The following is a 24508-nucleotide window of genomic DNA, read 5'->3' as shown; positions in this document are numbered from 1 at the left end:
TTTGTCCACAAATACCCAGGCCACCCACGGAGCTGAGGCCAAACACTTCAGGTGCCTTTAGCCCGTTCCCCATCGCAGTGGTTACCGCCCGTTTTCCTGGCCGGCTGACTCACTGAGACCACTTCATACACCGCCACCTTCCTGCCTCCACGCCATTTCTGGCCACTTTTTGGCTCCCTCGGGTACTTAACTGCAACCCCTGGCTGCCGGAGCCTTCTCTGGTCATATCCCAGCACTTGCCCTACCCTGGGATGTTACTGGCCTTTTCTGGATCTTTCAGAGATAAGAGCATGGACCTTGGCAGTACAGGGCCCAGTCCTCTGGGAAGGAGGGATAGGGGGTTTCAGGCTGCTGTCCTCAAGATACATAAAGTTGAGAAAAGAGAGATTTCACAAGCCTCAAAGAGTCAGTGGGGTCCTCTCTAGGTACTTCTCTCTAGGAAAGGAGCTTTAAAAAGCTATTGTATTCCCAGGAGGATGACAGAAGGTGAGCATGCATTTGAAACCCTGTCTCTGGGACGTCAAGCTTGGACAAAATCATATTAGAAATACAGTTCTGGAGGGACCAAGGAGTGCTCTTGTGGAAAAATTAAACCCTGTTTTGTTTTCTTGGAGTGTTATCCAGATCAGCATGGGGAGGTTACGGGGATGCCAGTTTTCGATTGGTGGAGGGATAAAGTTAACACTATGAGCTGCTTCTGGCTCTGATGGGAATAAGCCAGAGACCAGGCAATCTTTGAAGAGTGCAAGAAATAAGTATTCGAGTAAATGATGCCAGGATCCCTTCTGACGGTGAAATCCCATGATACTTAATTGTCTGTTCTCTTGGAATTTGAAAGTCACTTGTTAAACTCCTGTTTAGTTTTGAAAACTTGCCCAGCTGTGGAATTCATATTCAGATCACTTTTGAGCTGTCAAGGTGACAGTTCCTTAATTTGGGTTCCATTATTACTGCAACAACTGCCTTATTTGTATAGCTGTCCTTGGCACACCGAGACTTTTCACACTAGCTCTTTAATTTTATCTTCTCTGAGGCAGAATCTTCTGTTCAAAGAGACTGAGCAACTTGTTTTGAAGTCCTGCAGCACTCTCTTCTTTGTTCTGAAAGACAATTTTTCAACTTTCTAGAAGACTCCTTGTGAAGTATACCATTTGCCTAACCCTGCTGGGTCACATGCTCTCTCATGGGTTTCTGAAATAATCCATTCCTTGTGGTTTATTTTAGGACCAAGGCACTGATGTTTGATCGGGAAGCTTTACAACATTGAATAGAATCTTCAGAATGGCTTTGAACTCGACAAGCTAGAAATCCCTTCAAAACACCACCTTCAGTATGCATCTCCCCCAGTGGGCTTTCCTGGCCAGGAACTTTTTGTAGAGGTTGTGCTGCAGAGCGCCAGAATGCTGATGCCCATGGAACCAGCTTAGTGGATTTGACTTTTCTGGTAGAATTCTCTTGCTGTATTATATAGAACTCTCTCCCAGAGTTCTAAGAAGTGTGGAGGTATTCATGGCACTGAAGAGTATGTGGGGAAGGAAGTAGCACTTTCATGCTGAATGAAAACGAAGTAGGTGATATTTGTGGCTGAAAACATTTAAACCTTTCACGTCTGCATTTCCTGGATCGGGGACACAGAGGAACAGTTGCTGCTGGGGCACAAGAAGCGATCCCAGACAAGAAAACCCAAATAAATAGAATGAGGGCAACAGGCAAGTAAATGGCCACCACTACCTCAACAGAGCCGACATCAGCCTCCTGGTGAGTAGAAAGGCCTGTGTGGTTGACTTCCTGCCAGGCTGCTGGACCCATGTTTTGGATTAACAGAAAATCCCCAGCCAGGCTGTCTTGATTTCATTAAGGGGGGTGGAGGGTGGGGAAAGGCATTTTTTTTCTCCAAGCAGGCAGATCCAGCATGTGAGCATTTCTCTCCAGAGCTGCCGGGTTGTGACCTTGCAGTGCTAGAGCGAGTTGAGCATGGCTGGTAGACCAGAAAAGATGGCCATGGCTGGTTAATGCAGCCGGTTTTGATGACGGTGTGGGTGCTGTGGACTTCATCGGTAAGAGATAAGAAATGGCTACAGTGTGGAGCCTCACCACTAGAAGAGGTTTGGCCAGTCCGTCTCTTACATAATGTCTTCCTGAAACTTAGTTCCCTTCTCAACCCCAGCTGGGTTAAGTGTCTCTTGTCAATTGCTTCAGCAAACATTCATTAAGGAATGAAAGCCAAAGGCATGGTTTAAATAGAATGAGCAGGACTCGGTGAGGGTTGGTTATGTGTGTGGAAGGCACAAAGAGGGAGTAATTCAAAATGACACCCCGGTTTTCTTTTGTGTGCCTGAGCAAGGATGCTTTCACCCAGAAAATGTAAGAAGCAGGTAAACGGGGCCCAGCCGTGGAGTTTCTGAATGGGGTTTGACACATTTTTGAGGCTTTTTGATCTGGACTTGTCCTGCACTAGAAACAGAGTTCTCACTGGTCATCCGGAAGAGAAGGTGGGAGCCAGGCAGGGTGGTAGGGGGAGGGTGTAGATCCAGGAAGAAGAAGGAGGGTGACAGAGTGGTCACAGCTCTTCCTTCTTAACACTCTAGCCTGATGGGTGTGCTTTTGGAGAGGTAAAACCCAGGCCTGGCCTTTGGGGAGTCTGCTTTGTGGTCTTAAACAAGTTAATTGTGGCTTCGCTGTAGAGTAGACTAAGAGTCCTTTGCGAAGAATGGAGGGTTATAGAAATTGAGAAGAGAGATGCCTTTGAATGGAGGAAATCAGAAGGGTCTTGTCAGAGTTCCTCTTAACATAGTGTTAGGGTTTTGCCAGGCAGAGAGGGGTTCAGGGCTCTGCTGTGAACTCTCGTGAGCCCCATTTTCCCATCATAGACTCCCTATCCTACACTGAAACTGTATGTTTACTGTCTCCCTTTGACCACCACAGCCCCAGGTCTGGCAGAGGGAGAGCACACTGTCGGGCCTCATTTACTGTTTGTTAAATGAACGCATGAATTTCTGGCCCAAGGGATATTTCCGGAGGTCATCGTGCCCACCAGCTGTGAAGGCAGGCAGCAAAGACACCCAACCCCTGTTTTATTATCAGAGCCTTTAGAGACAGCGTACCAAACCCTGGTTGTATGGTTAAGGGTCTGTGTCCCAAACAAGAGAGGGCCCTGGGTGATCTGTCTCCTCCATCTACTCTTCAGTCTTTTTGGCCAAACGGCCTGACAGCTGGATAGAGGCATATTTTTAGTTTGAATGGATGGCCCCTGTGAAATGGTTTTTCTTATCTGTTTGTAGCTGCTGGGTTCTTTCTCCTCTGGTGCCACCGGAAGGGTTCTCAAATACAGAGTAATGAGCCCATCTTGCGCTGGGAAAGAGGAAACTGTGTTTTAAAATGCCTTGATCCCTGGATGAAAGGAAACATGGCTCTGTTCTATTCTCTTGCCAGGTGGAATTATTTCTTCCTGTATGATGGTTCAAAGGTAAAGGAAGAAGGAGATCCGACAAGAGCTGGCATTTGTTATTTCTACCCTCCTCAGGTAAGCACCCCAGCGGGTTACTCCCTGGGGAGTTGGGGGTGGGATCCTACTGCCGCAGAGTGGAGGCTTTGCAAAAGTATAGCATTGACAGTGGGCCAGTGTTCTTCACATAACCCAGGCTTTGACATTTCTACTCTCTTTTCCTTAGTTGTACTATTTCTTGCTGTTCTGGTCTTGAAAGTCCCAGACAGCTCACCCCTTCCATCCTCTCTAGCTCTCTGCCACTATCCTGATTTTCTTTCCGCCTCCCCTTGCTCCCAGGTTTTGATCAGCTCCTTGGAAATGCTTTTTAAAATTTTTAAATTTTTTAAATTAATGTTTTTTTGAAGCACTTTTTTAAAGAAGAGATTTATTTATTGGAGAGAGCGAGAGAGAGAGAGTGTGTGTGTGTGTGTGCTGGGGGAAGGGCAGAGAGCAAGAGAGAGAATCTCAAGCAGACTCTCTGGTGAGCTTAGAGCCCAGGTCAGGGCTCTGTCCCACAATCCTGAGATCCTGACCTGAGCTGAAACCAAGAGTCAGATGCTCAACTGACTTCAGCCACCCAATAATAAATAAAATTGTTTTATAATAAACCCTTAAAACAATTTTATTCAAATGTCTGCAAAAGCAGAGAGGAGAGTATTGCGAACCCTCACGAACCCATTAATTAGTAACAGTAATTCCTTAATATCATGTTATACTATCTGTATTCAAATTTTGCCTTCCTATCTTAGAGATTACTTAATCAGACCTTGCTCCTTCCGTTCCTCCCGCCCTCCCTCCTTACCTCCCCCCTCCACTTGCTAGTCAGGATCCAAACAAATGCTACACATTCCATTTGCTTCTTTTCTTCAGTTTCTTTTGTCACACACCACTCCTCACCCTCCCCTCAGCCCCTTTCCCCAGCGCCCCTCTGAATTACCAAAGTCCGCGCCTTTGTGCAGCAGAATATCAGAAGGCCTCACGCTCTGGATGGACCTGGTCACTTCCTCAAGGCAGTGTCATTTCAGCTCTATCCCTGTCGTTCCTTCACACCAGTAGTACGATCTAGAGCCTTGATTAAGTTCAAGTCCGGTTCTTTTAAGCAAGACTTCCTCCTCGGGGCGTGTACATTTTCTGTTGCACGACACGATGTGTGGCTGCCCTGCGGGGTGGTCAAGGCTCAGACTGATCGGGAGGTCTAGGTATTTGCTCACTTGACTTCCCTCCCAGTTGGGTAGTTGGGGTAAATCTAGGCCGCTCTACAGGGGATCTGAATAGGGACCAACGGCTCCTGCTTCTACCCACACAGGGGCCTCTAGTCCTAGGAACGAAAACCTAGTTCCGCACAGACCTCGTGTGCACGTGGCTGTGGACGTTCCGTGGCAGTTCTGACCTTCCGAGCAGGGGCCGCAGATTCTGTCCTGTCCGACAAGGGCCCAGGAGTGAATATTGAGGCCTTGCAGGACATGGAAGGTCAACATCACATGTCCTTCTTTGTTGTTGCTACTGCCCTTAAATACAAAATCAACACTTAGCTCCCTGTCCATCTGCAACCAGGCGGCAGACCGGATCTGGCCTGCCGGCTGCAGTCTGCTGTGGCCTCAGCCCCCTGTTCAGAGGGATGCCTTATGAATTCGACAGTTTCGGCTCACCTCCCTGGACTTTGCCTCTTCCCCACAGACCCTGCTCGACCAGCAGGAGTTGCTCTGTGGACAGATTGCGGGTGTCGTGCGCTGTGTCTCGGACATATCCTCCTCTGCCCCGACCCTCGTCCGTCTGCGGAAGCTGAAGTTTGCCATAAAGGTGGACGGAGAGTACCTTTGGGTAAGTTGATGGGACAGAACCTATGCTGCCAGGGTCGCCTCTACTGTGAGTCATCTGTCTTGGTCATGAGTGCTGTGTTGCCAAGGTGCTCTGGAGCCTGGGACACCGCCCCCCCCCACCCCGCCGCACCCCTAGGGGCCACATGCCGTACTGTCCACGCTTCCTTGGTTCCTCTCTGCAGGTGCCACCATTACCGATTGCTCTCCAGAACATTCCTAACCTGTCCCGCATTGCACATGGCTGCTTTCTCACTGCTTTTGAGAGATTTCAGCCAGCCTGAGGAAATTCTCTCTGCTCTGTGATGCAGGTCAAATTTTCAACCTCTGTCTTTTCTCCTCTGTATTCTCCACGCTTACAGGGCAGTGACCCAGAAACTCGCAGATATTGATATATAGATGTTAGGTTTCAAAGAACCATTAAAAAAAAAATTAAAAAACCATTTCTTGACATCTGATGGTACCATATACACTAGGGTCTTCTTGTCCCATGCCTACACTTATTTAAAACTGATTTGGGAGGGGAAAGAATGCTTAAGTGTGAAGTGGCATATTCAGCTCTGTGGGTATGCCTGCTAACATTTTACGATGACCTTTTTTTCTCATATCAAACCGTTGAAGGAATTTTACAGTACACTCACATAGACTTCCTAGGTTCTGCAGTTACCATTTTATTACATATATTACTTATTATAGTCACTTTATCACATTTCCCCACCCAGCCCTTCATCTTCGGCGCTCGCCAAAATTACGCACACTAGTATACGCCCCCTCCCCACCCCCAGTACCGCAGGGTGCATAACATTAATTAGAGTTCAGTAGTGGTTTGTGCTTTTTTTTTTCTCTTGGGGTAAGAGTTACATACACTGAAACACAAATCTTGAGCATACCATTTAATGCATATGGACAAATGACACTCCGTGCGACACAGAGCCCCATTGAGATGCTGAATATTAGTATCACTCTGGGCAGCTCCCCGATGTCCCATTAATTCTCACCCTTGAGACCCAGGCAGCCATCGTTCTGATTTTTTCCCACACGCAGATGAGTTTTGCCTGTTCTAGAAGTCACAGTATGTGTAGTGTTCCTCTCCGCGGGCTTCTGTCATGCGTGTGACCTCATGGAGCATGTATCCGCAGGTCGTTCCTTTTCATTGTTCGGCAGCACCGTCTGAATGTCCATTGTCTGGACCTAGCAGTCTACTGACTTACCTATTTCTGGGTCCATGACCCGTGTCTAGTTAAGAGCAGTTAAGAATAAGGCCCCTAGGAGCATTCCTAGATGAGTCTTGTTGTGGATATGACTTTTCATTTCTTGTGGGTAAATAGCTAGGTATAGATTTGCGAGGTTACAGGGTGGGTGTATGTTCATTTTATAAGAAACTGCCAGACCTTTTCCCAAAGTGGTTGTACCATTTTGCACTCCTACCAGCCATGTGTGAGAATTCTAGTTCTTCCACGTCCTTGTCAACACATGCTGTCCGTCTGTTCAGTTGGAGCCGTTCTGCTGGGCGTGTAGTGATACCGCACTGTGGTTTGCATTTTCATTTCCCTAATGACTAAGGATATCAATGGCCACTGGTCTCTCTTCTAGAAGTGTCTGTCCAAAGATTTTCTGCCCATTTTTAAAATTAGGTTTTCTTTCTTTACTTAGTCTTGTGAGTTCTTTCTATATCCTGGATGTCAACTATTTCTCAGATATATATTTTAATTTTTTTTAATGATTTTGTTTATTCATTTGAGAGAGACAGAAACAGAGAGAGCACAAGCAGGGGGAGAGGCAGAGGGAGAGGGAGAAGCAGACTCCCTGCTGAGCTGGGAGCCCAACATGGGGCTTGATCCCAGGACCTGGACAGCATGACCTGAGCCAAAGGCAAATGCTTAACCATCTAAGCCACCCAGGTGCCCTTGTCAGATATATATTTTAAAGGTATTTTCTCCCAGTTTGTGGCATGCCTGTTTTCTTAATGATGTCTTTTAATGAATAGAATGTCTTAATTTTTTTCTAAGTTTACTTATTTATTTACTTAAGTAATCTCTACACCCTACGTGGGGCTCAAACTCATGACCTGGAGATCAAGAGTTGCGTTCACCCCCAGAATTTTTTATTTTTAATGAAATCTAACTTGCCAGTTTTATCCTTCACAGTTACTGCCCTCTGTATGCTGTCTGAAACCATTCCCTACCCTGTTGGAGAAGACATTCTCCCATTTTTTGGGCAAGCTTTATAGTTTTAGCTTTTAAACTTAGGTCTGTAACCCAGCTTGGATTAAAATTTATGCTTGATTTGAAATAAAGGTCAAAGGTCCTCTTTTTCCCTATGGATATCCAGTGGCTCCAGCATCATGGTTGAGAAAACTTTCCCACTTGGATTCCTTTAGCTCCTTTGCTGATGATCAGGTGACCATTGCAGTAGGGGGTCTGTTTCTGGGCTCCCTTCTTTTCTGTCGATCTCTTGGAAGATCCCATATAAGTCCTCACTGTCTTGAAACCAGATCGTCTAAGTCCCCCAGCTTTGTGCTCTTCCGAGACAACTTTGGATATTTTAGGTCCTTTGTAAGTCTCTCTTGTAGAGTCAGTGTGTCCGTTTCTGAGGAAACGCTGCCAGATTATGGTCAGAGTTACATTCAGTCTACAGATTAATCAGGGGAGAGGTGAGCCCTGACCATGTGCCAGTTATAAACCCTTGGATTACATCAGTGAACAAAACAGAGATCTTGGTCCTGGTGGAACTTCCATTCCGAGGGAATTTATTTCTTTGTTTTCTGCCAGGGTTTCTTTGTTGCTTTAAGCTTCTGGCGATTCCCTCAGGAAAGGTTCCTAGAGGTGGAATCACGGAGTCAAAGAAAACAGACTTTATTCAGGCTCTTAAAACATACAGCCAGATTCCTTGCAGACTGAGCACATGTTTCTCTTCTGTGGAACTCAGCCCCACAAAAGCGTTCCAAGGCTCTAGAATGGTGTGATGATTCAGCCGGTTCCCTTCTCGAAGCTTCCAGGCTTGGACTCCAACCAAAGGAAAATGCCCATCTTCTGGTTTCCCTCTTTCCAGGTCCTGGGCTGTGCCGTGGAGCTCCCTGACATTAGCTGCAAACAGTTTCTGGATCAGCTTATTGGAGTCTTCAACTTTTACAATGGACCTGTTTCTCTGGCTTACAAGGTACGGAGATAGTGGTGAGGAGTCTTGAGCAAACCCCATGTTGCCAGAACACAGCATGATTCTATGAGCTGTTGTAATGCTTGGCGTAATACAGCATGTCCAGCAACAAGATCAAGGGGCCTTGAAGCCCCTCTCAGATGCCTTTGTTCCCCAGTGGTGTAGGTCACGTCCGTTGCAAATGTCTGTTCCCATGTCCTCCTCCCTGGGACTGTTGGAAAAGCAGGTTACCTCTGGCCCCAGCACGTGCGCTGGGTCTGTGGTGGCTGAGTTCTCAGGGGGGGCAGGGGGTGGGGGTCTTGTGTACATAGGAGGCTTAAAGTAGGCCCTGTCTTCTGGCCAGTGTCCCGGGTGAGGAACGAGTTTTGTAGGCATAGGGAACCTGGCCAAGGGGTGTGTCTCACGGGATCTCAGACGCTGACATCAGGCGGTTCCCGTTTTAGAACCACACTCAGGAAGACCTACGTGCTGAATGGGACACCTTCATTGAACAGATTCTGAGGAACACCAGCGATCTGCACAAGATATTCTGTTCCCTCTGGAACCTGGACCAGACTCAGGTAACACCCTCATCCCCCGTACGTCTTCCAGGTAGAGGAGTAGAGCCCTCTTGCCTGACCCACAGACTGCTGTCACAGAGCCCACAACTGTTTACATGGTGCTTAACATGGCATGAAGTCAATAGTCCGTAGAGGGTAGTGTTATTTCGTTAGTGTCCCAGGAGTGTGGAACTCGGGCATCTGAAGGTCCCTGTCTCTCTTCATAAGGATATTCCACGATTGCCTTGTGTTCTCAACATCAAAAATGCCCGGTGGTAACATTTGAAAAACAAGGTCTTTCTGTGTTCTGGAGAGAGTGCTTGGGAGCGTTTTGTTGCAGAGCCGTTCCATAGGCCACTGGCATTCAGTGATGTGTAGACTGCTTGTGTGGCTGGTCTGACCCCCCACACTGCCTGTTGCTCAGTGGCCTTGATCTTGGTGAACAGCACATCGTCATTGTCAAGGGCCAAAGAGAGATGCCAGGCTGTGCCCCCTTAAGAACCGACTGCCTGTGCCCCCAGCACCCCAGGAGATGCGTGGGCCGCATCTCACTGCAGTAGCTAAGAGGGTCCTCTCAACAGGGATGTGGCGTCGTGACTCTGCCTTCACAGAGCCCGACTCCGGCTAGAAATGGGGGCGGGTTTTCCTGGCTCCTGTTGGGAAAGTGTTCGAAGTGGGCCCCAGAGCCCCACAGAATGGCTGGCTGGGACCGGGCACTGTCTCGAGGATGTGAGAGAGGAGCGTCAGCTCCAAAGCTGGCTCCGCTGGCACAGAGCTCTGACGGTGATGGTGCAAGTTCTGGCTGCTGCAGCAAATAAGAAGGAGGCTCCTGGCAACTCTTGACCAGGTCCAGATCCTTCTCTGGTATTTTTAGGAACTTGTAGGTAACAGACTCCTTACAAGGATCTTGGAGCAGAGGAATCTTTCTCTGAGTGAGAGACCATGATGTTTTCATTTGCCGTTAAGGGAGAGTCATGAGGTCACACGAAGTGTGCTCTATGGCAGTGGGGTTTAGGCTTCAGACAGAGGGGAGCGGCGGACGGGGGGAGGGTTGTGTTTGAGGGATAGGCTCTCCTGTCCTCTGCCTCCTGGTCTCAGCATCGAGTCAGGGTCTCCTGAGCGGAGACCTACCTTTCTCCCTGTGAGTGGCCATGTGCCCTGTTTGCCGTACCTTCCTGCATCGGCAGAAGCCGCCCCATTCCAAGAACTTGGCATTTTGCATCTTCCACAGCTCTGGGCGGAAAGAGGTGGAATGCAGACCCAAGACGTGACACAGATCTTACCACATGTCACCTTCTGCTTTTCCCCCGTTTTGGCTTAGGACCTGCGCCTCTGTTCCATAAAGGCCCCCTCACCCCCACGCCTTTCCACCTTGGCTGATGGCAAGTATGCTCACTCGGGGCTGTGCTTCTCCCCTCGCACAGGTGGAGCCCCTGTTGTTGCTGAAGGCGGCGCTCATCCTGCAGACCTGTCAGCGCTCACCTCACATTCTCGCCGGCTGCGTCCTCTATAAGGGACTGTGAGTGATGCCAGAGCCCTCTCCTGCACCCCGTGCCCCTGCTGCAGGACTCTCCCAGCCACCTCCAGGTCACAGCGCAGGGTGGGAAGGGGAAGCTCTGTCTCTGGCCAGTTCCAAGAGGGCTATTTTGGCAAACAGCAGGTAGTTTCAGTTGGACCTAGGGGGCATACATGCGTTTTAGCAGAGCCGGGAAATGGGCAGTTGTGTTCAGAAGAGGGTTAGGAATATAAAAGGCAGCTGTAGAGAGACCCACGGAAGTCTCAGCATGGGGTACCCCTGGGTGGCCAGCGGCAGCGCTGTAGGCAAAGGGGTGTGGACGCCTGCCGTGCGTGCCCCCCTCCTACTGCACTTGCTGCAGCCAGCCTTGCCTAGCAGCAGAACGGCCGTACCTGCTTCTGCTCAGGCTCCTGCTGGCCTACCGGCTGGGTCTGTCTCTTGCTTGCCTCTGAGGTCTCAGCACACCTCTTTGTGTAGTTGGAGGGCATCGGAAAAGCCTCTCCGTGCATGGTTCAAGGCGGCGCTCCTCATGGGGTCTGCTTACTGCTTGTGTCCAGAGCTTTCTGACAACTAGATGAATGTGTGATTGGAGAAATTCTGGGGGCCTGATGGCTGGGTTTTCAGTCCTGGCCTCACTTTCCCGGCCCTGTGACCCCGGGCAGGTTGCTTGCTGAGTTTTCTCTACCAGGAAAGAATGAAATGAGAGGGCAGACCTAGAAGGACCTAGCCCAGGTCCTGCTTCCCAGTGGCCCTTGGCACAGTGCACCATCATTCCTTTCCCCTTTGCTCACGATGATGGTTCTGAACCTGCTGGTGGTGCCTCCAGGCTCACTGGTGGCATGGCTTCAAGCATATTTTCCTCATGTCACATTCCTTACATAGTTGTTGTTTTTTTAAAGATTTTATTTATTTATTTGACAGAGATCACAAGTAGGCAAGAAGGAAGCAGGCTTCTTGCTGAGCAGAGAGTCTGATGCGGGGCTCCATCCCAGGACCCTGGGATCATAACCTGAGCCGAAGGCAGAGGCTTTAACCCACTGAGCCACCCAGGCGCCCCTCCTTACATAGTTTTAAATCATACACCTAACATGAACAGAGCCTCCTCATGGGGAAAAAGAAAAGAATCAAGACAGAAACACACGGAGCACAGTTTCCAAGTTTTTCTGAGTGCAGAGCCCCGTCAGCAGGTGGATGGGCGTCCTCTCTTTTCCCGGTGTTTCCAGCACATCAGCAGACATAGCTTCTGTTTATTTTTGCCACATCCATAAATGGGATCCTAGGGCTCCTCAGTGTGTCGCACAGAGATTTCTCTATCAGCCCATGCTGGTCTACTTCATTCTTAGAATCACCACACACCTTTGGTGTTATAGCTGTGCCATGATTTCCTCAACTACTCTCTAGTTGATGGACATTTAGCGATTTCCCCATTTTTGTAGTAATTTTGCCATTTTTTCTATAGTCAGTATTCTTCATCATGCATCTTGGTTCAAGGCAGGTCAGAGGATTTGGACATTTTGAAGTTCAGTAGGAATGGCCAGAGTACCCTTCATAAAGGGCTTTGCCAGTTGAAACTCCCCAAGATCTTTTTTTTTTTTTTTTTAATATTCTATTTATTTATTTGAGAGGGAGAACTGAGCAGGGAACGTGACATGGGGTTCAGTCCCAGGACCCTGTGGTCATGACCTGAACTGGAGGCAGATGCTCAACTGCCCGAGCCACCCAGGCACCTTCCCCTACCCCACAAGATCCTCACCAGTTAGGGTGTTAGAATCTTTCCAATCCAGAGTCCTGTGATGTATTTTGTCTCACGACGTATTTGTTCCTGTGACCTAGGATTGTCAGCACCCAGCTCCCATCCTCCCTCACGGCCAAGGTCCTGATTCAGCCAGCTGCATCTCAGAACCAGGTATTGGAAAGACCCCTTCCCCTGCTGGGATGCTTTGTCCAGAGTGTCTGTTTTTAAGCCAAAAAAATAGAATTTTATATAATGTGATCTCAGAGTATTTTAAAAAATGCATAAGCGTAAAGGAAAATAGGCCTCAGGTTAACAGTATTAGCTTGTGGGTAAAGGGATTATATGTGATTTGTGGGGGAGAGGAGGGAATTATATAGAGTAAAATTATATAACTTAAAATACGAGTTTTTTAAAAGGCCACTAAAAAAAGAAAGGAAGCCGCATTGTTTCATAGGAGTGAAAGCCATGATGGCTAGAGCAGTCTTTGGTTTTTGTTTTGTTTTTCTGGGTTATTTTGGAACCTCTGTTTGAACTGTCTGGGAAGCTCTTTTGAGAAAATCAGTAATTTGGGAGAAAATTAGGATGGTCACCTCGACTGTGAAGTGGAATAAGCCCGAGAGCTCTCGCATAGCCTTTGGTTTAGGTCAGATCCTTTATCGCAAGGGTCACGGGGCATTCATGCATCCTGGTACAAGGCAGGTCAGAGGATTTGGACATTTTGAAGTTCAGTAGGAATGGCCAGAGTACCCTTCATAAAGGGCTTTGCCAGTTGAAACTCCCCAAGTTCTTTTTTTTTTTTCCTTAATATTCTATTTATTTATTTGAGAGGGAGAACGGAGCAGGGAACGTGACATGGGGTTCACATAAATCTGTCGCGGCAGAATGTGTGTGCGTTCCACGCCAGAGCTGGGGCAGTTGCGGGGATAAGGTGACAGATGCGTTCTCCGGAGGCGTAAAAGGGTAATAGGAATCCTCACTTTCCTTCCCAGAGGAGGGAAACAGCAATCAGAGCGTGAAGCCTGATGCACATTTGGGGGGGTGGGTGGCTGCTGCCTGTGCAGAACGCAGGTTCTCGCCTGACCCCGGCCGTGGTGGTGAGCAAGCAGCTTGAGGCAGCTTCTGTTCCATCTGCTTGGCTGCTGGCATGCGGTGGGGGCCAGCACGCTGGGCCTGGCTGCGTTTCACGAACAGATGGCACAGCGCAGTCCTGATGATCGGGTCGGGAGGAGAAAGCGGTCCCCGGCGCCAACTTCTGTGTGTGTTTATTTGCAGAGAAGACCTGCAGGAGGGGGCGGCCCACAGGAACGGGGTGAGTGGCAAGGTGTCTCACTACATCTTGAGAACGGGGTCTTCTGTGCTGCCTGTCCCCTACACAAGTCACAGGAGAGGCCACGCAGTCCCATGGGTTAGCTCATCTGTTCATAGATTGGAAGAACAGACGAGAACTTTAAGGACGAAGTTAGCCGTCCTAGAATCCTGATCGTAAGGCTCATGATTTTAGGCGTACCTTTTAAATCCCTGTTTTCAGATGCTCCCTCATTCATTGTTACGATCCTGGTTAGGAGGGACTAAGATAAATGGCAGCGGCCACAAAGTCTTTCTGCGGGATGTGGAGGTGTCCCCGAGAGGGTTACTTTGTTTTATTTTGAAGCCCAAGTTAGGGAAGATCCCTATTGTCAGTTGGAAGTGCTTTCTTACAGCTTTGATCTGTTTTTTTGTTTTTTGTTTTTGTTTTTTTTAAGTGCTGCTAGATTTTCTTCCCCCCAAAGTCACCTTTCTCCACAGCAAGAAGTAAAGCTGCCCATGAGGGGTCCTTCCTCGCTGGGCACGAAAACTGTAGCTGCAGTTTTGTGTATTTTGTTCTGGGCTGAGGAGTGTGTCAGAGCGCTGCTCTCTGAGTTGGCGTCGGGTTGGCTACATCCCCCCAAGAGTGGTGACTCCCCTTCCATCTTCTCTGGCCCAGAGCTGAGCCCTATCTGTGTTGCTTTGTGATTCTAGGAGCAGCACTCCCCCCAAATGTCCAGATCATGCCTGTGTTCCTGACCAAAGAGGAGGCCACCAGTCTCCATGAATTCCCGAGGGAGCAGTCAGCCAGGTACCAGAGCAGCCGGGGTTCCTCATGGACTGTAATGGAGGGACTCCCTCCCATGGGTGTGTCCACACAAGCCCCCAGACAGCCCAGCCTTCCATATGCCATCTTCTCCACGCTCTGCCATGACAGGGACATCTGGGACTTGAGCATGTAGATAACAGGTGGCTGGTATCGTGACATGGGTGTGGGTTTCAGGTTCCAGATCTGTGGCACATCAGCTGTGTGACCTTGGGCAAGTCCATTCCCTGCCAGAGCCTTAGGGTTTTCATCTGTAAAAGAGACCCCATGATAAACCTACTTCATGGGCTCAGTGTCACAGTTAGAAATAGTATACGTACAGCCTCCAGTCCAGGGCCTAACTCAGAGCGGACTTGCACATGGGGGAGGCCGTCTCTCACACTCTGGGCCCTGCTGTCTCCAGCAGGTGATCTGGTAGCACCGTGTGAAGCTCTGAGGGCCAGACGGTGCCTTCCTTTTACTCCTGTGGTTTGACCACCAAGGCGTCTTCGGCTCTGTGGCCTCCGGTACCCACTTGTCACCAGTGGCCCCGCTTTTTATGGAAGCAGTGCTTTAGTATTCTCCGGGGAAGGGCACCTGCCTTGTGTTTGGCCAGGCGCCCCTCCTTCATGTCTGCCTTGTTGCCAGCCCTGCTGTAGCACCAGCCAGACTCCAGGAGCGCCCAGCCCGGCAGCCTCCACGCCCTCAGAGCACCGTTGCCCCGACAGACAAGACCACTGACCACATGGAAGCCATGGCCTGGATGCTGGCAGCCATTCCTGAGTCTGCTGCGTGTCCTGATGGAGCCTGGCCAGATGGCAGGGGGCAGAACGGGCACTTGCCTGGCCATGATCTGGAGGAGGTCAGGCCTGCAAACCTGCACAGCCCTATCAGGGACGAGGATCCCGGTCTTGGCTGCTCCCTGGCAAAGGAATTTCATCTTACCTGTGGGGAGGAGGAACCAGACTTGTCTGCCATCCACATTCCAGAAGCTCAGGAAACAGGAGCATGCTCGGGTTATTTTGCCCTCCCAAGTATGGGTGCCCCAGACGGTGGTGGTCCTTGCTTTGAGGAATTTGTCAGCATCTCTGGCGACCGGGAACCAGAGCCACCTGACACCCTGCCTGTGGTCATGGCCTCCAGCAGCCTCCTCCCTCCGTCTACTCCTGAGATGCTCAGCCAGAACGGAGCCCTGAAACAGCACGATGACCTCCCAGAGGACAGCAGCCAAGCCCCCTTTCCCAGGGAAGACCACCTGTCCAGAAGGACGAGCAGGCCTCGGTCTTGGCCTTGCTCAGACTTGAGGCAGAGAGGAACCATGCTGCCCATGAGGGGACAGGGCCTGGAGTGTGTTGGGGTTCACGACAGCTGCTCAGCACCCAGCAGCTCAGACTTGGCAGAGTCTCAGGATGACAGCAGTTCCCCTGCAGACAGAAGTGACCCCAGGCCGACCCCAGCATCCTGTATGGGCCTCGTGCCAACGACGCTCTACACCCACAGTGTTAACGGGCTGGTGCTGTCCCTGCTGGCCGAGGAGCCGCTGCTGGGCGACGATGCCGCCATCGAGGAGGTGGTAAGTGTGTGCAGACCTGCCTCCCGGGAGCGGGGACAGGCGTGCGGGGGCCCCCCTTGTAGCACTGCGTAGGGCTGTGAGACCTCGTGGGTCATCCCCACCTGCTGTACACGGTGGGGATGACGGTGGTGCCTACACCCCGGGTTTGGCAGGGGTGAGTGAGTCCAGCGCAGAGCACAGTGCTGGGGGCAGAGGCGTCCCACAAGCTCAGTCCCCTGACCCTTCCCCACTTCCGTTTTCCCGGAGTGCAGGGCGGGATGTTCTGGCTCCCCCTTGGCAGGGTCGGGGTGCTGGCCGGCCCTGCCCTTCAGGTGCAGTGCACGCACGATCATACAGGTAAAGACGGGGAGCACGGCCAGGGTCGTGCCGCCACCCCTGCCACCACCGCTGGTGGCCTCCCCTCCCAGCCTGGGCAGCTGTAGGTCCTGTGTCAGCTGGAGTCTGGGTGGGGACTATTCCAGAAGGCTGTGCTTTCCCTCCACTGAACTGAGGTGATCTGAAGCTCCTTCCTAGCGGTCCTGAGACATCTGAAATGCTAACGGGCTCCAGAAGCCTCCTCTTTTTTTTTTTTTTTTTTTAAGATTTATTTATTTATTTGACGGAGAAAGAGAGATCACAAGTAGGCAGAGAGGCAGGCAGAGAGAGAGGGGGAAGCAGGCTCCCTGCTGGGCAGAGAGCCCGATGCGGGGCTCAATCCCAGGACCCTGAGATCATGACCCGAGCCCAAGGCAGAGGCTTAACCCACTGAGCCACCCAGGCGCCATCCAGAAGGCTCCTCTTAAATCATTCCAGCCTCTTCCACCCAGAGCAGTGAACTGACCTTCTCGGAGCCCACACTGGCACTAAGGCTCCAGTTGCTATAGTAACAGCCTCTTCGTTAGCCTGGAAGTGGGAGCAGGAAGAACAGCAACTTGAAACAGCTGCAGGGCAGATAGTGTCCTGGGGCTTGCCTTGTTTCTGTTCTTAAATCTGTATTATTCTAAGGCGGTGTTATTAGCATGCAGGGCTTGGTAAGCGAGCCAGTCCCCTTGGAGCACGGAGGAGGGAAGGCAGCTTCCTCTGTGCTGAGCCTGCTCCTCTCCAGGCCTGCTGGTTTATCTTCCCTTTCCATAGTCCACACGGCACCCGGTGGTGGTTGGGTTATTTCCTGCACCCTCTTCCACTGCAGCTGGGAGGGACTGACCCTCCCCCTTCCACCAGCACCCCAGGGCCCCTGGGTGCCGTGCTGGGTCTGTCGTCTCCCTGACGATACCTTGGTACCCGTGGCGTCTTCTGCTTGGTGCCAAGCTGCGGACAGGTTATTCTGAAGGCCCAGCATTTGGATGCCATGAAGTTGGATATGCTATCTTTATGTTCCCCGCCGCCCTCTCCCCCCCCCAAAAAAAGAAAAAAATAGCATAGGCTCCTCCTGAGGAAGGAAGAAAATTAAAATGTACTCTGAATTCAGTGGCTTCTAAGGCCTTGACATCTGCTATTTCAGCCAAGACTGAGAGCAGCACGGGGGGAGGCACTATAACTCCTGTTTTACCAGGAAGAAGACAAAGCGGAGGGTCCAGAATCCTGGCTTGTTCCCTGTCTCCCTGCCCCTGCCCGTCTGCTCCCCCACTGATCCAGACCCCTGGAGTGACCGGTCTTGGTTTGTCCCATAGGGCCCCTCCGTGTCAGGACAGCGGCCTCCATGGGCTTTCATACAAAGAAGGGTCTGGTGTGAGGTGGGCCTCAGGAAAGGGGTGCGGTGTAATGAAGAAGAAAAACTCTTTTCTAAAAAGAGTCGGGAGTAACTAGCTTTGATCAGCTTGCTGGTTTGAGAGCTGCCTTTATTGATCAGGCCCGAAGGCTGTCTGTTTTATAATTGGGAGAGCTCTTTTATTGCCTTCTTGTCCTGGAACTGCATACAAATGCTTGACCTGATTTCCCTCCAGACCTTTGGCTGCTGTCGAGAAAAGCAGGTCCGCTGCAGAATGGTAAACCACAGTTCTGATAGGACAGTAAGGCCCCCCCCGCACCCCACTTTGAAAGGGTTCCTTGATCATTTTACACACCATCAACCCATCTTTTTTAGTGAATGAACTGCCACCCCTTTTATGTTTGCTGAGGGTTGGGGCAGGGAGCTGGGTGGAAAGGGGTTGGGGGAGAGAGGGGAGCAGCCAGGAGAGGTTACCCATGGTTCCAAGAAAACCTGAGTGTGCTCACACCAGGGGGCAGCATAGAGCCACTGATTCTTTCCTGCTCAAAACCCAAGATAATCTCACTGACCTTCAAATCCAGGGATCAGATCAATTATTCACTGCTACAGTAGGACTTTTGAGCGGTTGGTATACAGCAGATGAGGCCTGAGGTTAGTGCCAGGGTATCAGTGTAAAATTCTTCATGAAAATGTACCCCTCCCCCGTGAAACTAGCACTTTGGGTGAAGGTATGTCGCTGTATCACTTCTTCCGCACGCTATGGCACACGCTGACATTCAAGCCACTTGCTTTACCGCTGACTAGAAGCTGAAGGAGCCAGGAATTAGCCCCAGCTTCGTGTCTCCTGGGGCTGTTGTGAGACATGTGTGCTAGTCTGTCTCAGGGCTTGGCAGACTTTTAATGTAAAGGAACACCTGGCGCGTGTTTTTCAGCTCTGTACAATTACCCGGCTCCACTGCTGTAGACAATATGTAGACAGACGTCGTGGCTGTGTTCCAGTCCCACGGTACCTATGGATCCAGAAATCGGAACTTCGCTTTCTTCTTTCTCAGCTTTTCTGTTCACCTCTATTTTGTGATTGTTTTACAGTTTATTTATTTTTAAAAGATTTTGTTTGTTCTTTGACAGAAGGAGACACAGTGAGAGAGGGAACACAGGCAGAGGGAGTGAGAGAGGGAGAAGCAGGCTTCTCGCAGAGCTGGGAGCCTGACACGGGGCTGGATCCCAAGACCCCGGGTTCATGACCTGAGCCAAAAGCAGACGCTTAACCGACTGAGCCACCCAGGCACCCCTGACTTTTCTACAATTTAAGAAAGCCTTAGAACATAAAGGTGGGAGGGGCACGGGTGGCTCAGTCAGTGAAGTGTCCGACTCTTGGTTTTGGCTCAGGTGGTGATCTCAGAGTTCTCACGTCTTGTGTGGGGCTCTGCACTGGATGTGGAGCCTGCTTAAGATTCTCTCTCCTGCCCTTCCACTCCCCATGTTCACGCGCTCTCTTCTCTCTCAAGTAAATCTTTAAAAAAAAAAAAAAAAGAAGAAGAAGAAGAAGAATATAGGGCGGGAATTAGTACTTCTCCAAAAACAGGTAGAAACACCAGTCAGGGTCCTTTCTGCTGATCAAATGGCCATGCAGGTTTTCTCTGGGTTGTTATTTCTGAGGCCCCGGCCCACTGAGGTTAACCTGGCCGTTCCTTTGCAGTACCACAGTAGCCTGGCGTCCCTGAACGGGCTGGAGGTCCACCTGAAGGAGACGCTTCCCAAAGACGTGGCTGCCTCCCCCAGCAGGATGTACAACTTCACGCATTATGACCGCGTCCAGAACGTGCTGACCAGTAAGGAGAGGCGCACGGGGCCCGGGGTGGGGGTGAGGACTCGGGGCCGGCACCCCCGGGGTTGCTGCTGTGCCCGGAGTCGTGGCCTGCCCATAGGATGCTGCTCTCTCGCTTGGGAGCCAGCGCCCACTGAGTTTAGAATTTGCCTGGCAAACATTTCCTTACTCATTTTGTCTTTTTGGTTGTTTCTCCAACATTTTGAGAGAAGCACACACATGTTCAAATATCTGTGAGAAGGTCTGCCTCGAAATGTTGGTGTTCATGGGCAGAAACTGGTGTTGCTCATTCTCAGGGACATCATGCAGTCTGTCACATGGTGGCAGCTGAAGCGGCCCAGCACGTTGGGTGCTGGCTCTCATGGCCCCGAGTCCCCCGCCACCGCTCTCCCAATGTATAGTGCTGGCGGTGGGGAGGGCAAGGGAGGAGTCTGCCACCCACAACTTCTGTGTCCTTTTCCGGAAGCAAACCTGCCACAGGCAGCCACCTCCCAGGACCGCCGCTTCCTCCGGGCCGTCAGCCTCATGCACTCGGACTTTGCCCAGCTGCCCGCGCTGTACGAGATGACGGTCAGGTGAGTTTCCCCACAACCCGGTCACTCCTGAAGTCCTGCACCCAGAGCAGCCTTTCCAGGGGTCTGGGCCACAGTCTTATCATAATGAAATGAAGAACATTCATCCAGTCCCCTGCCCACCATTACCTCCTTTCACGGGACCTTTGTCTCTTGCCGAAAGCGATGCCCGAGTGCCGTTGCTGCCCACTAAGATGGTCACGTGCTCACAGAAACGGTCAGACTGGCACGAATCTAGGAAGTAAAAGGCTTGCCTCCCTTCGCCCAAAAGACCGGTTAGTCTGGTTCTCTCTTTTTTTTTTTTTTTTTTTTAAGATTTTATTTATTTATTTGACAGACAGAGATCACAAGTAGGTGGAGAGGCAGGCAGAGAGAGAGGAGGAAGCAGGCTCCCTGCTGAGCAGAGAGCCCGATGCGGGGCTCGATCCCAGGACCCTGGGATCATGACCTGATCCGAAGGCAGAGCCTTTAACCCACTGAGCCACTCAGGCGCCCCTAGTCTGGTTCTCTTACTCCAGGTTTTGTTGTTGTGGTGGGGTTTTCTTTTTTGCTTAGAAAAAAGAGATTTTATTTTTGTTATTTTAATCGTTTTTTTCTAAAAAGTAGGATCACACTAATGTACTGTTTTATAAATTCCTTTTTTCACTTTATTATATATTCTAAGCATCTCCGTATCAGTAGGTACAGAGCTATAAATTAGTATCATATAGTATTTAACCAACTGAATTCTACTTTTTCTCCCTACATGCTTCTCTTATGAAACCATAGGAGAAAATCAGGCAAGTGAGAGAGTCAAGAGGGAAGGGCGTGCTCTGTGTTTGTTATTCCACTCAGGCTTGGGATAATTTGGACGGGTGCATGTTTTTGTCCTCATGGTACAGACGAGGATATTGAGGCACAAACAGCATAAGTGGCTTGTCCCAATGTCACAGTCTGATTAAGGGACAGAGCCAAGATTTGAACCTGAGTCTCTCTGACTCTAACATACACATTCTGTCCACACATTTCCAGCTCAGAGGGGTGGGGGAGGGCAGTCAAAATGGAGGGGTGTGGGCTCTGGACTCCCACAGACATGCCTTGGGGCCTCAGCCATCACAGTGATGCTTTGCCAGTGCCCTGCACATGGGGTTTCGGACATCTTTGCGGCCCATCGCCATCTCTGGCCAATACTTCAGTGTATCTTTCCATAAAAATGTGCTGTCTCCAGCTTTAAGTCTGAGCTGCCCCAGGCTGGCAACCTAGATGAACGTGTCCTCTCACAGGTATGGGAACCAGTTGTGCTGGGGTGTGGGGGGTTCTGTTTTGAGAGGGATGGAAATAAGTGAAATGTCAGCCTGAGATCTGTCAACCTCCTCGCGGCCCTGTGGTACTCCACCTTCCTTGGGGAAGAGAGGGTTTTAGTGTTGGGATACGTGGCTTATTTTAATAGTAATAGAAGCAGCGGCCACAGTTTCTTAATCCCTCACCACGTGCTAAGCAATTTATATCTTTGACTCATCTTGTCTCTTAAAAAATCCCAGGGATGGGATTCACTATTGCTCTATCCATTTTACAGATGTGGGACTTAGAGCTGGGACTGAGAAAGGATGAGTCACTTACCAGGGGCACACAGCTCGGGAGCCACATGGCTGGGATCAGCTCCTCGGTGTGTGGGGGCCCTAGCTCATGCTTGTAACCATGAGGCCGTGGAGCCCCCTCTCCGTGGCTGTTGTGACATGCCTCTGACTCTTTCTGCTGGTCCAGGGAGTGGCACAAAACACCTAGGCCAGGGAGGCCCTTCTGGCCCCTTGAGCTCCCAGGGGGAAGCTAGAGGAGGATGGGACTCTCCTCCCTCCTTGCCTGGAAGCAGAGATCCCAGTGAGGGGGGCCCTTGTGGTTCTTGACTCTGCCCTCTCTTAGTAGATTTGGGGAAACAGGCCCAGTGGAGCAGTAGTCCGAGGCTGGCAGGATCAAGGAACCAGCTGGTTGCCTGGCCCTGGAGTTGCTTCCTCCCTCATGGGTCCTCCTTTGTACAGGACCTTTATCCCTCCCTCTGTTTCTGTGATAGGTTTCCTGTCACTTTATGTCATATCCCACTCCTCTGCCCATACTCCCTTCACTCGTCCAGCCACCCTCCGTGGACAGTCTGTGCTTGGCAGCCTGGTGGCATCACCCAGCCCCACGCCGTCAGGACCCTGTCTGTCCCATGGGGTCACCCCTCTGCTGCGTGACTGTATGAGGCTGTCCCGTCAGCACAACGTGCACCCATCCGTGCACCCATGCAGCTGCCTTGCCCCCTTCGGGCTCTGTGGCCAGGGCCACCACACACAGTCACAGCGTCCCGGGAGTGGAAAGGAAAGAGATGGTGACGGGCACGGACGCTGGACCTCAAATGCAGACATCAAAGCCCGAATGGTGGCATTTGGAGTTGCGGGGTCCCCGCAGCACCTCTCGAGGTCCCTGTGGGCAAAGGCCAGCACAGGTGGCACAGGGACGGTCATCTGTGCCCTCTCTCCCCGCAGGAATGCCTCCACTGCAGTGTACGCCTGTTGCAGCCCGGCCCAGGAGACCTACTTCCAGCAGCTGGCTGCGGCGGCACGGAGCTCCGGCTTCCCCAGCCCGCAGGATGGTGCCTTCAGCCTCCCGGGCAAAGCCAAGCAGAAGCTGCTGAAGCACGGGGTGAACCTGCTGTGAGCCAGGCTGGAGGGCACGAGGGGCTCCCCCGCCCGCAGCGGGGAGGCCTGCCTTCTTCAACAGAAGACGTCCCTCGGTTTTCTCTGTCTCGGTAGAGTCCCCTTTGCAGACACCATAATGACAATTGAGTGTCTGTGAACTCGTTTGGGAGCCCAGGGTTTCAGTGGGTAGTACTCTGGGTCAGCAGGTCCAGAGCTCATGGTAAAGGGCCTTATGACACTGGCCACAGCCTACCAAAGAGGGCTGGGGCCTGACGCTCACTCTGCGTCTGAGGCTCCCAGCATTTCTCACTACTGCTCCCATCAAGGCTTAACTAGTACCACGAATGTTCAGGTGGCTGTTTCCTCCAGAACCCCATTGTTCTGAGTCCCGTGGACATCGTGAGGTGGGCTGCACAGGGGGGTAGAAGTGGTTTGCAAGTGGACAGGGACTCCCACACCTCGGGTGTGGGTTCATCAGAGCACCCCTCCCGGGAGTTCTCAACACTCGATGCAGGGAGGTGGGCAGCAATGCCAAAACCACCTTGTTTGCCTTCTTCTGGAACTCTGTGCAAAACCAGGAGCCCGGTCTTCAGAACACCCATGGTTGGAGCCAATCTTGATACCGTGCAAAGGAGCCTGGCGTTTTCAGGTAACTTAGCCCTGGGGTGCCAAGACGGGGAACCGGGTGCTCCTTTGGTGCGAGGAGGACTGTGCAAGTGAGTGTCCTCAGCAAGGAGTTTCCACAATGTCTGGGGCAAAAGCAAAGCTTTGTGAAAGGGAGCGGCACGCACGGGTGTTCTTGCCCATGTCCGAGGCAGACGGTGTGTGCTAACGTGTTTGACGTCACAGTAGGAAGTACTTACCGGAGGCTTAACTGTTCCCTGGGAGTACCTGAGATCCCACTGGAAAACTGTAATGTTAATAATTTCCTAACAGTGAACCAGTGTCTCTTGTTGATGACAGTGTCTTTTTCTTAAAACAAGTTGCCAATGGTTAAAAATAAAACAGCCCATACTGCTGTTGGGTTGTGAGTAATGCTAACATCTCCAGTGACAAAGTTAAGGGTTAACATATTTTATGAGTGTGTGTGTGTGTGTGTGTATTTGGTACAGACACCTTTCTTGGTGCTGTGCCAATGTGGGCAGGTGATGGGGGATACACTTCAGACTGGTACACGGGTGTGTCCGCGAGGAAGACAGTGCGGCCACTGACCCAGCTTCAGTGTGGCTGGCCCAGCACACCAGACCTAGTTAATTTTCCTCCCTGGGGTCCCTCCCGCATTGGCTGGCCTAAGTTAAGGGTCATCTTCCCAGATGGAGGAGAGCACACCCTAAGCTAGGGTAAATGTTTACTGTCCTACTGCTCTGCTAAATTCTCCCAAGAAAAAATTCGGCACAGGCCTCTGTGTTACCCCTTCAGGGAACTTTCCCATGACTGACTGACACAAAACATGGCCCTTTTCTGTAGTGGGGTTATTTTTAAGCAGCCAAACTCTTCCTTTTGCTCACTGGGGCTCCAGAATTCTGAAGTCCCCAGATTTGAGCTCAGGGACATTACAACCTGTCCTGTGTTGAAATGGGGACAGAATTTGGAGCCCAGAACCCATTTTCATCTGCCTGCTCCCAGCTTAGCTAATGGCCTGACTTCAAGGACTTTTCCCAACCCGATCCATTTCAGGAAAAAATCACTGGGCTGTCACTGGGGCCTTTCCTAGATGTCATGCCATCTGCAGACCTTAATCTTACTGGGTGTGCTTTTGGAAACCTCTTTCCCCATCTACTTTCTCAGAGCTGCCATTGAGCCTAAAAACACTCTTAACACAAAATGCTTTTGTTTCTGAGAATCCATGTTCTAG

General features: G+C 50.9%; 1 protein-coding gene across 1 annotated transcript; it reads left to right on the top strand.

Moving 5' to 3' along the window:
- The first annotated feature begins 9 nt into the window (after positions 1–9).
- Positions 10–23120, top strand: HPS4 (HPS4 biogenesis of lysosomal organelles complex 3 subunit 2). Its single transcript, XM_032883273.1, has 14 exons — positions 10–486; positions 1225–1758; positions 3433–3523; positions 5165–5308; positions 8356–8463; positions 8904–9020; positions 10424–10518; positions 12349–12421; positions 13523–13559; positions 14249–14345; positions 14988–15912; positions 19299–19431; positions 19894–20002; positions 22501–23120. Exons 2-14 carry the CDS (start codon positions 1718–1720, stop codon positions 22670–22672), a joined length of 2142 nt encoding a protein of 713 aa, XP_032739164.1. The 5' UTR covers positions 10–486; positions 1225–1717; the 3' UTR covers positions 22673–23120.
- The last annotated feature ends 1388 nt before the right edge of the window (positions 23121–24508 follow it).

Source organism: Lontra canadensis, unplaced genomic scaffold, assembly GCF_010015895.1.
Source record: "Lontra canadensis isolate GAN:19392208 unplaced genomic scaffold, GSC_riverotter_1.0 scaffold87, whole genome shotgun sequence".
NCBI classification, from domain to species: domain Eukaryota; kingdom Metazoa; phylum Chordata; class Mammalia; order Carnivora; family Mustelidae; genus Lontra; species Lontra canadensis.
This window is presented reverse-complemented; position numbering and strand designations above follow the sequence as displayed.

Excerpts from the sequence above, each read along its gene's own strand:
- HPS4 (XM_032883273.1), top strand. The coding sequence starts at position 1,718 with ATGGCCACCACTACCTCAACAGAGCCGACATCAGCCTCCTG. Across the intron at positions 1,759-3,432 it reads GAGCCGACATCAGCCTCCTG|GTGGAATTATTTCTTCCTGT; the intron begins GTGAGTAGAAAG and ends TTCTCTTGCCAG. Across the intron at positions 14,346-14,987 it reads CCGAGGGAGCAGTCAGCCAG|CCCTGCTGTAGCACCAGCCA; the intron begins GTACCAGAGCAG and ends CCTTGTTGCCAG.